The 13,360-nt window shown below is 54.1% G+C and overlaps 1 protein-coding gene across 1 annotated transcript; it reads right to left on the bottom strand.

Moving 5' to 3' along the window:
- Positions 1-7,525: 7,525 nt before the first annotated feature.
- HMX3 (H6 family homeobox 3) lies at positions 7,526-9,396 on the bottom strand. Its single transcript, XM_074908482.1, has 2 exons — positions 8,490-9,396; positions 7,526-8,268 (listed from the first exon to the last, which is right to left on the bottom strand). Exons 1-2 carry the CDS (start codon positions 8,803-8,805, stop codon positions 7,661-7,663), a joined length of 924 nt encoding a protein of 307 aa, XP_074764583.1. The 5' UTR covers positions 8,806-9,396; the 3' UTR covers positions 7,526-7,660.
- Positions 9,397-13,360: the final 3,964 nt, after the last annotated feature.

The following is a 13,360-nucleotide window of genomic DNA, read 5'->3' as shown; positions in this document are numbered from 1 at the left end:
CCATTTCCCCGCTCTGAAGGGATGTGCCCCCTCCCTTGACCACCCTCCCCGCTGAGCCCACCCGTGTCCATGGGCGGGGGCTGCCCCCGAGCACGCAGCCAGCCCTGGCCAGGGCTGCCCCCCAGCCACTCCGGGAAATATCGTTGATTAATGAAGATGGGGCGAGTTTTGTGGCTGGTTGGGCCAGTGCCCCCGACTCCGCGGGTCAGGGGACAACAGCTCCGGGAAAACAACCCCGGGGGGCGGGGGGCTGGGGACGCATCCCTCGGAGAGGGGCCGGTGGCAAACGCTGCTGCAGCTAGGAAATCCCGGTGGTTTTGATGGCGTCCGTGCCCAGGTACGACACCCTTGGCCTTGGCGGGGGCCTCGGCCCCTGGTTTTTAACCCCGAGTTGCCCGAGCGGCGTGGGGCGGGGGTCCCCGCCGACGGGGACCGATTCCTCCCCCTGTGCCGTCGCTCGGTCTCTCCAAAATAAAACAACACCATCACCACCACCACCACCCCCAAAAAAAAAAAAAAAAAATCAGATGAAAAGCAAAGAATGAGATGGAAATATACAAATCAATAGAGACAAATGTCAAGACGTTTTAAAATGACATTTTCATTAACTCCGAGTCACCATATTATGTCTGGTATATTGAATAAAGTACTTATAATATAATTAGGTATAGCGAGATGACGACTGTTACCCAGACCAGCGGCATAATCTTTAACTACTTAACTACTTGATAGACTCATTAATGGACTAATTGATTAGGAAAAGTGTTCCAGCTCCTCCTCTCCCTGTGAGGGGCAGGTGCTGTCCTGTTTTACCACATTAACCTTTTCAGTGCTTTTCAACAGGGTCGCGACACATTACAAATGGTCAGCTTTAATCATGATGTCAGCTCATTAACCCGGAAAGACCCCGCACTGAAATACAATTTAAGAAATCGTCCTTCATCCCGCTCTGCTGCCCCGGCTGGCCCCGCACCCAGACCCCAGCATCCCACCCGCGGGCGAGGAGCGGGGCAAGGGGGTTCCAGGCAAAAGCCGTCCAGGGGATCAGCCTGGCCCGGGCAGAGCCCCCGGGGGCTGCTAGCCCTCGGCTTCTTCGCGGGGGCGAGCCCGGAGCGAGGAGGGAGAGCGACCAAAGAGCGGCGCCTCTCCCCCAGCAGCCCCCCGACGTGACACCACTGGCCTCCAGCTGCCACACTCGCCAGCGCTCCTTCCCTTCAGAGCCCTTCAAAGCAGACCCGTGTGCCCCTGGAGGGGTCCTCCCTTCCCCACGGAGGGGGTCGTGCCCATGCGAGCGTCCCGGGGGGATGCGGCCGGGCCGGGGGGATGCTCCCGGGTGGGGGAGATGGATGCTGGCCGGGGCGGGGTGCACAAGGGCTGCGGGCAGGCGTCAGCTCTGCCCCGCCACAGCGAGAAAACGACCAGATTTCCCTGAAATGAACATTTCAGGCGAAACTTGGGAAACGGCCGCTCCGCTCGGGAGGGAGAGAAGCCGAGGCAGCCTCTGTGGGATGCTCGCCGTCGCTGTCGGGACGGGGGGACCGGCGGGATGGGACGGCCCCGGCGCCGCTCCCGCGGGGGGGAAAGCAACCCAGTCAGGCGCTCATTACCATCTGATCAAATATTCATCAGGGCAGGGGCTGGCGGCCACGGAAAGGGTTTTGCGTGGGAGCAACCCGCGGCTGGTCGCTCCCCGCCCTCCCCCTCCGCCCCCCGCCCCGCAGCCCGTCCCGTCGGGGCACAGATGATCAAACGCCGCGGCAAAGATAAACTTTGAAAGACAGAGCGAACGCTTAAAGTTTAGATCTCCAGATTATTACAATGCTCGATATTAAAGTGGCCCTGAGCAAGCTTTCAAAGGGAGCCTAATAAAAATTGATCTCCGCTGCTTTTGCAGCACTCGGAAAATAGGCTTGTTGAGCGGCGGTAATATCGGGAGAAGGTTCCCTCTGAAATGACAGATGAAGTCATAAACAAGTTTGATCTTGGAATCAAGCTTCGATAAATATTAAACACAGTCCCCTTTACACGTGTGGATTATGATATATGGCGCGTCCAAACTTTAAAATAAGGAAATACCAGAGAAAATGATCTCAATAAATTTTCTAAGTATAAACGTTGATTATGTTTCGATTTTCATTCAAGAGCCTCTGCTGCTCGTTTTTTGGTGCAAATGACATCTCGCAATAGGCTTTTGGGGAAAAGGGCTCCCTATTTGAAAAAGAGAGCCCTAGAGGTGTACAATTTATGTAATCTGTGGCTGGAAAATGAATCGTGTAATTTATTGGAAAACAGAAAGTCATGAAGATTGGATCAGCATAGCCTATCCAAGGCCCCCTATCCATCAAGTTCCAATTAACAACCTAACCAGAGAGCTTTAATGTGTTTCCAATCTAGTGGCCTGATAGACTCATCAATTCCTCTGGGAGAAATTAAGAAAATCGACCGCCCCTTGGCGTTGTAGTGTCATTCCTTTCTGCAACTATATGTCAAATTAAAAACACAATTAAAATTTAAACTGTTTCAATCAGAGGGTGCCCTGCAACCTATGTTTCACTTAATAGAACTTTGATGAAAATCTGATGGTTCCACTCCATCATGAAGGCGAATAGAGCTGAGGAGAGCAAGAGATTCTTTATATTTATTTAAAATATCGGAGCTCAGGAGAGCCAAGACCAGGTGACCAAACCTGAGAGAAGCGGAGGTTTTATTCCCGTCGAGCTGCCGCTTCCCACGCCCGCGGGAGCGGCTCCGCACGCTGCCCGGGCGACACGCGTGTCCCCGCGGGGGGAGGTGGGCGTCCCACGGCCCCTTCTACCGCGGCGGGGAGTGGGGCGAGGGAATTTTAAATCGGAAGCATCGCGCCGATCGAGAGGGATTGGCTGATTTGGGCTGTAAAATACACACGACCGGCTCGGGAGAGTCACGGCGGGGCCAGGCGCGGAGCCCGCTCCCCGCTGGTCCCCTGAGCCCCGCGGCAGCCCCGGGGGCTGGGGGGGTATGGAGGGGGGGCTGCCTGGGGAAAGGATCTACCCCACCTTCGACTTGATGTTGCTGTAAACAGGTTTAGATCTCTCCGGTGGACAACTTCGCAGGCTTAACCCTGGGATGCGGTCCCGGGGAGGCGGTTTGTTTTAACTGCCTTTTGCCTTTTTTTTTTTTTTTTTTTTCTCCACATTTTTGAGGTGGTCTCGACCCCTCAGACTACGCTTTGGGACAGGCACCGGGCAGCCCGGAGCGGCGGGGACGGGGCGGCGGGTCCCGTTGCCCGGTTCCCAATGAGCTGGGAGCGGCGAGAGGATAATTTGGATGTGCGAGAACAAACCAAGGTCATCAACACCGCCGAAAGAGCGCAGGAACAATAGATTCATTTGAAACAATATTTTACAGACGTTTCGCGATCAATATGAACTGAAGCATTATGCTGTACCAATCTGTTAATGCTCTTAATGGTCTTCTCATTCCGTTAGCACACTATACCAAGTCGATAGAGTAAAGTGATTATTACAGAGACACTTGCAGCATATTTGGGGAAAAAAAAAAAAAAAAAAACAACAACCAAAACAACAATAAAAAAATCCCCCCCAAAACCAAACCCACGTCTTTCCCCCACTGTTTTAAAGCGAGATTATTCCCTCGGAGCGGGGAGCGGCTCCCTGTGTCCCCACCTCTGCCACCCGTCCGGCACGTCTCAGCCCCTGCCAGCAGAAGCAAACATTTCCCACCAGCCCGTACCAGAAAATTTGCAAGTCTTCGGATGCAGAGAAAGAAAAAAAAAAAAAAAAAAAAGTAATAATAATATTTAAAAAAATACCAACCTCCCAAACTCGCTGGCTGGGAGCGTGCGGCTGCTCCGCTCCGCGCACCCCCGTCCCCACTTCAGCCCTCCAGGAGGCAAAACTCTTCTGAATCCCTAAATCTGGTGGCAGGGAAGTTTATATCTCTCCCTCCGCTGTTTGCTATACACACCAAGCCTCTATTTACTACCAAATAAAAGAAATACATGTATGTTTCGACCACAAACAAGCGAGCTAGTTCTGTTCAGCCAAGCTCAAAACAGTGGCCGAGAAGAACCGTGTTATCTCTTGAATTGCAAACAAAGGCAGAGATTTGCCGAGCAGTAAACACAAGTGGCCGCGGAGTTGCTAACAGCTTAGAGGAATGAGGCAACTTTTTTTGAATCGCACCAACCTCCCTGCCAAACAGTTTTTGTCTCTGGGAAAAAAAAAAAAAAAAAAAAAAATCCCATTGCTTAGAGCGATTGCTTTCACTCCAGCAGTTGGTGAGGGATCTCCAGAAACTTTAGGCAGGGCTGGGGGGGCGGTGGGGGTGTGGTGGGGGTGATGTTTACCTTGGGAGCAGCTCGGGGAAAGCCGGGGATGGAGCAGAGCTCTCGCTTCGTGGGCGCCCACCGCGAAACGGTATCTCGTCCCTCGACGGGAGAGATGAAAGCCCTCGCTTCCCCTTTGGCCGAACGTTTGTGGACAGGATGGAGTGTGGGGTGACTTTGTGAAGGCCTGAGAAAAACCTGAGAGACAGACCCCTGCGGGCTGTGGGTGGGGAAGGGAAGGAGCATCCAGCTCCGGCGGGTGCGGGGCACGAGTGGGGTTCACACGCTCTCACCCCACTGCCCGTGTCCAACTTTATTGTGCCACTTCACAGCCTGTTGTCTGCTGCCGACCCCGCGGTGTGCAAGGGCAGCAAGAAGCAGAAAGCCTGGGCTCCGGTTTTCTTTTTTTCCCTTAATTTTCCCATTAATTGATTAAAAAAAAAAAAAAAACAACCCACCAAACAAACCTCTTACCCCATCACACCCCACTAAGATCAAACCTGCCCCTGGGAAACGCCCCTGGCGGCGCTGGGACGTGGGGACGGGCCAGTGCTTGCTGTTCGCGCCGGGCCCGGCGGTCTCCGCACCCGCGTAAGGGCCGCGCTGCGGGGCGGGCGGCGGGGACGGAGCCGCACAAGCCGGGGGCGACGGCGTTGGCCTCCAACTGCTCGTCCCTCGGCCGGGCCGGGCCGGAATCGTTTTCTGAGCAGCGACCACAAATAAACGAGGTGGTTTTTGTTGTTTTTTTTTGTTGGGGTTTGGTGTTTTTTTTTTTTTTGGTGTGGGTTTTTTTGGGTTTTTTGTTTTTTTTTCTTTGCCGTTTGATAACATCGTGCTACCGCGCTGTAAAATGGAAAGCCGTATTTGCTATTACAACAATATTTTTAGTGAGCCGCAAGCGACTTGTCCCAAAGTTAGTACTGCAAACAGCAAAGGCATCGCTCTGTTTGTAGGCGACACAGCGGGCAGCGTATTTTGACTCCGAAACTCTGTTTATTTTCTTCATTTACGACCCATTGCCGGGGTTTTTATCCCAAACGAAAAGAAAACGCAGGGTTATCTTTTCGCAACGCTGAGCTTTATTTTGATTTCTTTGGCCCCAAATCCTGCCCTCGGCGCTATAAACACGTCGATTCGGGCCGATCTGCGGGAAGCGGAGAGCGATTCTATCTCGAAATAACCCTGAGCGGGTCTGGGAACACGAGTGAACACGAGTGACGGCTCCGGCCGTGTGGTTGCGGGGGGGCCATGACACAGACTCCCTGGGGTGCCTTTGGACAAGCCCCCTGAGGCTGCCCCCCCCCCCCCCCCCCCCTCCCCCGAGAAGGGAGGAGAAGGGGAAGGGCAGCGCCGGGAGGCGAAGGAGCCGCCGGGGGTAGAGGAAGGGGGCGGCCAGAAGTTCAAGGGAAGCCCCCGGGGAGGCGGCCCCGGTGTGGGAAAGGAGATCTCCCCCCCCTCGCCTCTCCCCGCCCGGCTCGGGGAGCTCCCCGGGCGCCTGGGACCCCTCTCTCGGGGTTACCGAGCCGCGATGCCCCCGGCTGCGGCGGAGCTGGGAAAGGGCACCCCCCGCTCCGCCCCCCCCCCCCGCTTCCCGCCCCGTCGGGGGGGCTCTCCGGACACCCGCTCCCGGGAGCCCCGGCGGGGCGGCTCCGTGCCCGCGGCCCCCCGCCCCGGCCAGCAGCCCCGGCCGAGCAGGGCGGCCGCGCTCCCAGCCAGCGCTTGTTTCCTTTTTTTTTTTTTTTTTTTTTTCTTTTAATTTTATTTTTTTTTCTCCGAAGCCACACTTAAAAAAATGATAAGGAACGGGTTTTATTGATTTTTTTTTTCCACTACAACATTGTTTATAACAATATAGGCTGTTTTAAAAATAGGACCGATCCCTAACAGAAAGCGAGAGGGCAGAGAGTACAACCGAAAGGGGGAGGGAAGGAATTAAAATAAAATAAAGAAACCAACCCAAACCCTTGGGAAGACAGCAAACAATTGTCAGACAACAGGTGAGCAGACACTAAGACAGAGAGAGACTAGAGGTGTCCACTCCTCGCTTGATTTCCGCCTATTAAAATCCACACACTCGATGGACTTTAGAAGAAAACTGTACATCATATCAAATAAATTAAAATTATCCTAAAGTTGATTGTCCTTCACTTAAAGCGCCCAGCTCACCGAATCTCCCTTATTTATTCGCATAAGCCGGGCTCATGCTTATTCCCATGCCCTGCTCCTCTCTTCTCACTTCCTTCGCTTTTATTCTTTTTTTTTTAAATTTTATTTTGCACAACATGAACGAACGCAATTATACAATGCTAAAAACCCTTTCCTCACCATTCAAATAAAAGCAGTGCTTTAAGAATCGTCGTACAATATTGCACAGTTCAAAAGTACAATAATAATAATAATAATAATTAGTATTACAAAAGAAAGCAAAAGAGTACAGAATTTTTTTTCCCTCCAAAATACCGAAATAACTTTACAAGGGAAAAAAAAAACCAAACCCAAACAAAACAAAACAAAACCAAAACCAACCCAACAACCCAACAACTAGGAAAACAGGAATTATAAACAGGAATTAAAAATATCTAATTAAACAATAATAAATAAGAGTCACTCAAAGCGTGAGGGTGTATTTAACCGTTCACTTTGAGGCTGTATTTCTTGCTCGTTATAAAGTCCCATGACAGAAACCGAAAGGTACAAAATATGGGAAAGCAAAGAGGCAAATCGGTACCGAGGGCTGCTTAAATGAAAAGCCGCGGTCGATGAAGTTTTAGCCACGACAGGATCAGGAGCCTGCACAATTTGGAGGCAGAAGGAGAGGTCCAAAAGGAACAGAAATTCAGCTTCCCGTTAGCATTTGGCAAATTTCGAGGAGTGGCCTGGGATCATTCAATTTTTTACCATTTTTTTTTCTTTTTTTTTACCATTTTTTTTCTTTTTTTTTTTTTTTTTTTTTTTTTTTACAAAAATAAAACTAAAGCCACAGAGACCATCGCGGGTTTTGTCCACGTTTACAAAAGATGTGACAGCTCCAGGGTTCTCTACAAGTTCCCGCTTTCATTTTCCTTATTTTCCTTTCCCTCCCCTCGCTTTTATTTTTGTTTTGTTGATTTTTTTTTTCCTAAATTTTCGCGACTTTCCTCCTAGCACCACCCGCCGAGGGGTCCCCGCACCCCTCTCCCCCCCCCCCCCCCTTCTCCCCCCCCCCCTCCCTCCCCAGCTCCGCAGACGCCGGCCGGGTGAATCGCACGAGTGGCTGAAGTACTTACAAGCGGGCCGGTGACTTGCGCGCCTCTCCGCGCCCCTCCGCGCAGCAGCGGCGGCGGACGGGCGGGCTCAGACGGGCCGCAGGAGCGGCACGGAGGTGACCACGGGGTGGGAATAGTAGACGGGGTGAGGAAAGGTGAGAAGGGGTTGGGTGCCGGGGGCTCCGCCGCCCCCCGCGGACCCTTCCGCGCCCGAGTTCTCGTGGTAGAGGATGGGGACGCGGACGATGCGCTGCGCGGCGGCGTGGCTGAGGTTGGCCGCCTCTAGCTCGGCTGCTAGTTGCCTCTTCCACTTGTTGCGACGGTTTTGGAACCAAATCTTCACCTGGGTCTCTGTCAGGTGGAGGGAGGCGGCCAGGCCGGCCCGCTCCGAGCTGCTCAGGTACCGCTTCATGTCGAAGGTGGATTCCAGCTGGAAAACCTGGCTGCGGCTGAACACCGTGCGCGTCTTCTTCTTGCGGCAGGGTTTCTTCTCCGGGCTCTCCTCCCGTTTCTTCCAGTCCTCGGAACCTCCTTCTTTCTTCGCCTCCTCCGAATCGCTTTCCTCCAGGACGATCTCGTCGGTGCTCTTGGAGTCCAGCTCCTTCTGCTCCCCCTCCGCCTTCAGCAGCGGCTCCGGGGAGTCCCGGTCGGTGCCCGAGGCGGGGGACGAGTCCCTCAGCAGGGATTTCTCCGCGGCTGGAAGGGGAAGGACGAGGGAGGGGGGGTGGGGGGGATATAAACACAAAGAGACACCTTCACTGCCCGGCCCCCCCCTCCCCGCGTCCCGTCGGGGGAAGCGGGACGAGCCGGCCGGACACCCCCCCTCCCCGCTCCGTCCCCCGCCGCCAGCTTCCCGGTGCCCCCCGCCGCCCCGTCGGGGATGGAATTTGGGGGGGGTTGGAGGGGGGGAGCGGTACCTTCCGTGCGGGGCAGGTGGGCTCCGGCCGGCGTCAGGGCGTAGGGGTACCACCAGGTCTGGGCGCGCTCCAGGCAGTGGGCGCTCAGGGCGAAGCGGGGCGCCGGGATCTCGAAGCGGGGGAAAGCGAGGTCGCCCACCTGCGAGAGGGCGAAGCCGCCGCCGTCCACCGTCGCCTTTCCCGAGGGGGCGAACAGAGCCCGCGGCTGCTTGGGAGGCGCCTTGGGGGGGCCGCCGTTGAGCAGGTTTTTGATGTAGAAAGATTCCTTGGGGGGCGGCGGCGGGGCGCTGGGCGGCTCCTGCCCGGTCTCCGGCATCCTCCGGTGCCCGCCCGGTTCCTGCCCGCCGCTGGCCCCGCAGCCCGCGCCCGGCGCGCAGGTGGCGGCTCCCGGCGGCGCGGGGGAGAGGCGCGGAGGGGCGGCGTGGGACCGCGGCGGCGGCGGGGCCGGCCGGGGCCCCCTCGCATGGGGGGGCGGCAGGGCCGTGGGGCTGAGAGGACCCGCGCAGCCCGCGATACCGGGGGGCTGCTGCGGGCAGGCGGGAGAGCCGGGGGTCGTCGCTACCGCCGCCGCCTCCCGCCGCCGCCTCCTCCCGCCGCCGCCGCCGCCGCTGCTGCTGCGTCAACCTGGCGCCGGGATGCTAATGATGAAATCAAAATGTCATCCAAGTTAAACGCGGGGAGCACGCCGCGATTGGGCACGCACAATGGCAAATGGGATTAGGCGGGGAGGCAGCCGGGAGGAGAAGGCTCCGCGCAGCCCCTGCCCGCCGCCGCCGCGGCCCCGGCCCCCCCCCGCCACCCCCCCACCCCCCCGCGAAGTGCTGCTGAGGCTACGAGCGCCCGCCCGTTATTGGCTTTATATAGTCCAATTAGGCAGCAAATGAGGACGGGGCCATTAGCACAAAGGGATCCCGGCTGGGCTGGGGCACCGCGGGAGCGGCGGAGGCGAATGGCACGGACCGCGCGGCTCCTGCCACAAAACCTCCCCCCGCCCCGCCGCAACGCCTCCCCCCGCCCCGTCGGTAACAAAAGCCGCCGGCGTCGGAAAAGGGAGGGGGGGTGGGGTGGGCAGCGGGCTAAGCCGGGCTACCGGGCCCCGGGGCCGGCGGCGCCGCCGCTCTCGGACCGCGCTGGGCTCCGCCTCGGGGCAGAAACGAGTTTGCGGGAGGCTGCGGGGCGGGGGGGGCTCTGCCCGGGCCTCGCCGCCTCTCCCGCCGCGCTCTCCCCACGCAGCCCCTTCTGCCTCCCGGTGCCGGTGTCTCCCCCGCGCCTTTCCCCGCTCCCCTCAGCCGCTGAGGAGCGGTGGGACACGTGGAGCGGAGAGGAGAGGGGCAGCACCTCCCGGCATCGCGGGGGGCTCCGGGGCGCGACACCCCCCCCCCCCCCAGCCATCCCGCCGCCGGGCGCAGGGCGCCCCCTGCCGGGACCCGACGCGTCCCGGGACCGGGATGGGGACGGGGCTCCCGGCCCCGGGAGCGGTAACGGAGCGTCCCTCCGCACCGCGAAATAAATCCCGGGAGTCCGGGAAAGGCGGCGGCGGGGCCGGGCCCTGAGGGCCGCGAGGTGACCGCCGGTAGAGCCGTGACAGCGCGTACGGCCCGCGGGGGAAAGGGGGATGGAGAGGAGAGGGAGAGGGAGAAGGAGAGGGAGAGGGAGAGGGAGAAGGAGAGGGAGAGGGAGAGGGAGAGGGAGAGGGAGAGGGAGAGGGAGAGGGAGAGGGAGAAGGAGAGGGAGAGGGAGAGGGAGAGGGAGAGGGAGAAGGAGGGAGAAGGGAAGGGAACGAGGAAAGGAAAAGGAGCAAGGAAAGAAGGAAAGTAAAGAGAGATCAGAGAGCATACCAGACTCTCAGTTCTGGCGTGCAGAAACATTTGGAACACACGTGAGCATGCACTGCAAAAATCTGTCCTGGCATACGCAGAGCTACAGACTCAGGAGTGTGCGCATGTGCATAGGGGGGCAACAATCTCTACGTTCAAATGTTTTAATGCCCTGATCAAATATAGCTGATTTCTCTTGCTATTCCCTTCTGAGGGCACCCACCTGGCAATCTGGAATAAGATATTTTTTATCTGAATCAGACTGCTCAGTGTTAAGTCTTGCAAGCTATCCCGGGAGTTCTGCTTCCCCCTGAACTTTTGAGGTTATAAATCTAGGGAAAATTGACACAGATCGAGTCATGTAATATTTATGGCTGCAACAAGACTAATATTTCATATACCTTCAGCACGCATGACTTTTTTTTTTCAGAGCACCATCTCTCATGTGACCATTTCCAAACTGTTAGTGGCATCGTGAGGAGCAGTTCAGCTACACAGGGAGGTGCAGAAATGAAAAGTTGGCAAAACACATCTTGGATACGAGGTCTCAGCAATTTGTGGGAGTTTACAGAAATATTCTGCTCTTGTTAACAGCTGTGTCACTTAAAGGCATCAGGCAAAGTAAAGCTCATCAGGATTTTTTCGAAGACATGCTATTTTAGTTGAAGTACTCCTCACCTCTGGGGTAAAACCTATAGAAAAAATGAGACAGGAAAGAGTTTCTATACAGAAAACAGCCAACACTCACCTACCTAGTGACTTGTTACACTCTCCCCTAATACATGAGGACCTGGGCTAAAGCTCTATTTTATCTGCTTGCAGCTCTTACCTGAAAAGCAAGGTGCAAAGTTCTTAGAGAAGACCCCAGAGTGTTTCTCCATCTCAGAGAAGATTTTGATTTAGGTACAAGTCACCAAAATCATTCTGTATTGAAACTCCCACCCTTTTCCATCCACCTTTCACTGCTTTGGTAACTACGAGGTCCTAATCTCTCTGGAGTCTCACAGGGTAAACAACTGCTCGTGGTAGAAAGCCAAGCAAAATTCCAAGCCAACCTCTGAAAATGTTAAAAGAAATTTCCACTTTGCAATTTTTTGTAACAAAAAGAAAAGCAAGTGGTGTTCTAAAAGAGCCTTTCTACATCTTTGTCATTTGCAGCCTATAGGTTTCTCACATATTTATGTATTTTATTTATGCCCCCCCAGCAACATCTGGACATTCAAGACTGGTATTGACCATCCCCCCCATGCCCAGTGGTGATGGAGCTCAGTGGATTTTGCTGCAGTCTTTCTTTATTTCTGTTTCTAGACCTTCACTCATACAATTCCATTGTAAACAGATAATTATTATTTCATTAGTGTTCCAATTCAGAATTAATTGGCTAATTTACACATGGATCAATTGTATAAATGTGATGTTTGTGATAGGTGCTTGATATGATTTAAAGTAATTGTTTATTTTCAGGTTTTGGCTTGCATTGTATTGCAAAGTGATTTATCTCCTTATTTATCCTGTCTCAGCACTGCCTCTTCTTTTTCATTATTTTTCTAAAGAGCTACACTCTTGCTACGCTGAAGCGTGGCACGATGCTGTGGTGCTCCACTTATATCAGCTCCGAAATGCCCTGCCTTACAGCCTGCTGATGTTATGTGCTCACAGAGCGCCGTGCTAAGAGCCCTCTTTGCCTGGCAGAAGTTACCCGCTGCAGCCTGCAATCACTGCATTTCACACAGATTCCTCCACCATCTTTATAGCTGTCATCCCTGAGTGTCTCCCACTGGAACCACAGGTGACAAACATCTGTCACTTCGGGTTCAGTTCTCTCTTTTCCATCTCGAGGGGGTTGAGGAAAGTGCAGTGCTTAGTTTCCTCGCTTTTTTGTTCATCCAGCTGGGAGGATGCCTGACAGCCCAGCCGTGGGAGGACGGCAGACAGGATTTTCAGGGCAGAAGTGGAGAAGTTTGCATCTGCTCCGGCTCTGACAGAAGGTTTTTGACAGCAGCAGGACCTCCTCCCGCACAGCCTGCCATGTCTTTGCAGAAGAAGGCACTGGCCAGCCAGGAGTCCCTCCCTAGACTAGCCCGGTGCTCTCCTGTAGCTGTTTACAGCATTTGGCCTTACGGCAGCTGTAGGGAGACAGTAATCCATCAAGACACTACTTGATTTCATGATTTGAACAGTTTCTTCCACGGAGAAGTGCTGAAGTACCTCCTTGCATCATGGTTTTGGTGTTCAGAGGGAGAAGAAAGAAGGGGTAGAACAGTTAACAGCTTGCCCCACGCAGAGACCCTCCTTTCCCAGGCAATCAAAATGAATTCTTCCACCATCAGATTTTAGAGCTGCTGTTATGCTGTCCAGGCGGCTAAAAACTACTTTGTGAATGCCAAAGATTAATTACCGTAGAGTTCGAGCCACTGTCAATGGCTCTCCCCTTCCTACTGCAAAGCATCACATACTCCCAGGGCCTTTGTAAAATCTGAGTTATTCAGAAACATTGCATTTCTCTGTCATTCTTTCAATTGCTTCTTCAGAAACGCATGATTGGAAACAAACAGAGGTTACCCAGAAAGGGATGCTACCTTCTCATCAAAAGGAATGTCTCTTGCAGGATGTATTTGATAAGGATGTTTTATTCAAGACTAGAAGAATTACAAGCGAGTTATGCTTTGTAGCCTATCTCAGGTTTCACTCAGTTGAATGTACCGGGGTGTGTGTGATGTGTGTGGGTTGAGAGGTATGTTGGAACAGTTAAAGTTGTTCCCTTATTGTGCCTTACAATGGCATTTTTGTACCTTTAAATGGAAGGCTTTGTAAGTCTCTGTTTTCCAGCAGCTTCCTGGCAAGCTGAGAGTCTTTCCTGACAAATATTAGAACCCTAGAGCACTGCAAGAAAGCAGGTTGTTTAATTTATGAGACTTTTATTTCTGAGGCTCATCACAGTCCTGTGTCTGACTCGCGGAGATATCATTTTTACAGGAAAGAGGAAAAATTTCTAGGTTGTGATGTTTTTGTAGAAAAAAGTGCTGTTGCAAATTCCATGTAATTTGAAATAAA

Source organism: Athene noctua, chromosome 5, assembly GCF_965140245.1.
Source record: "Athene noctua chromosome 5, bAthNoc1.hap1.1, whole genome shotgun sequence".
Taxonomy (NCBI): domain Eukaryota; kingdom Metazoa; phylum Chordata; class Aves; order Strigiformes; family Strigidae; genus Athene; species Athene noctua.
The sequence above is the reverse complement of the archived record's forward strand: the minus strand, read 5'-3'. Positions and strand labels throughout refer to the sequence as shown.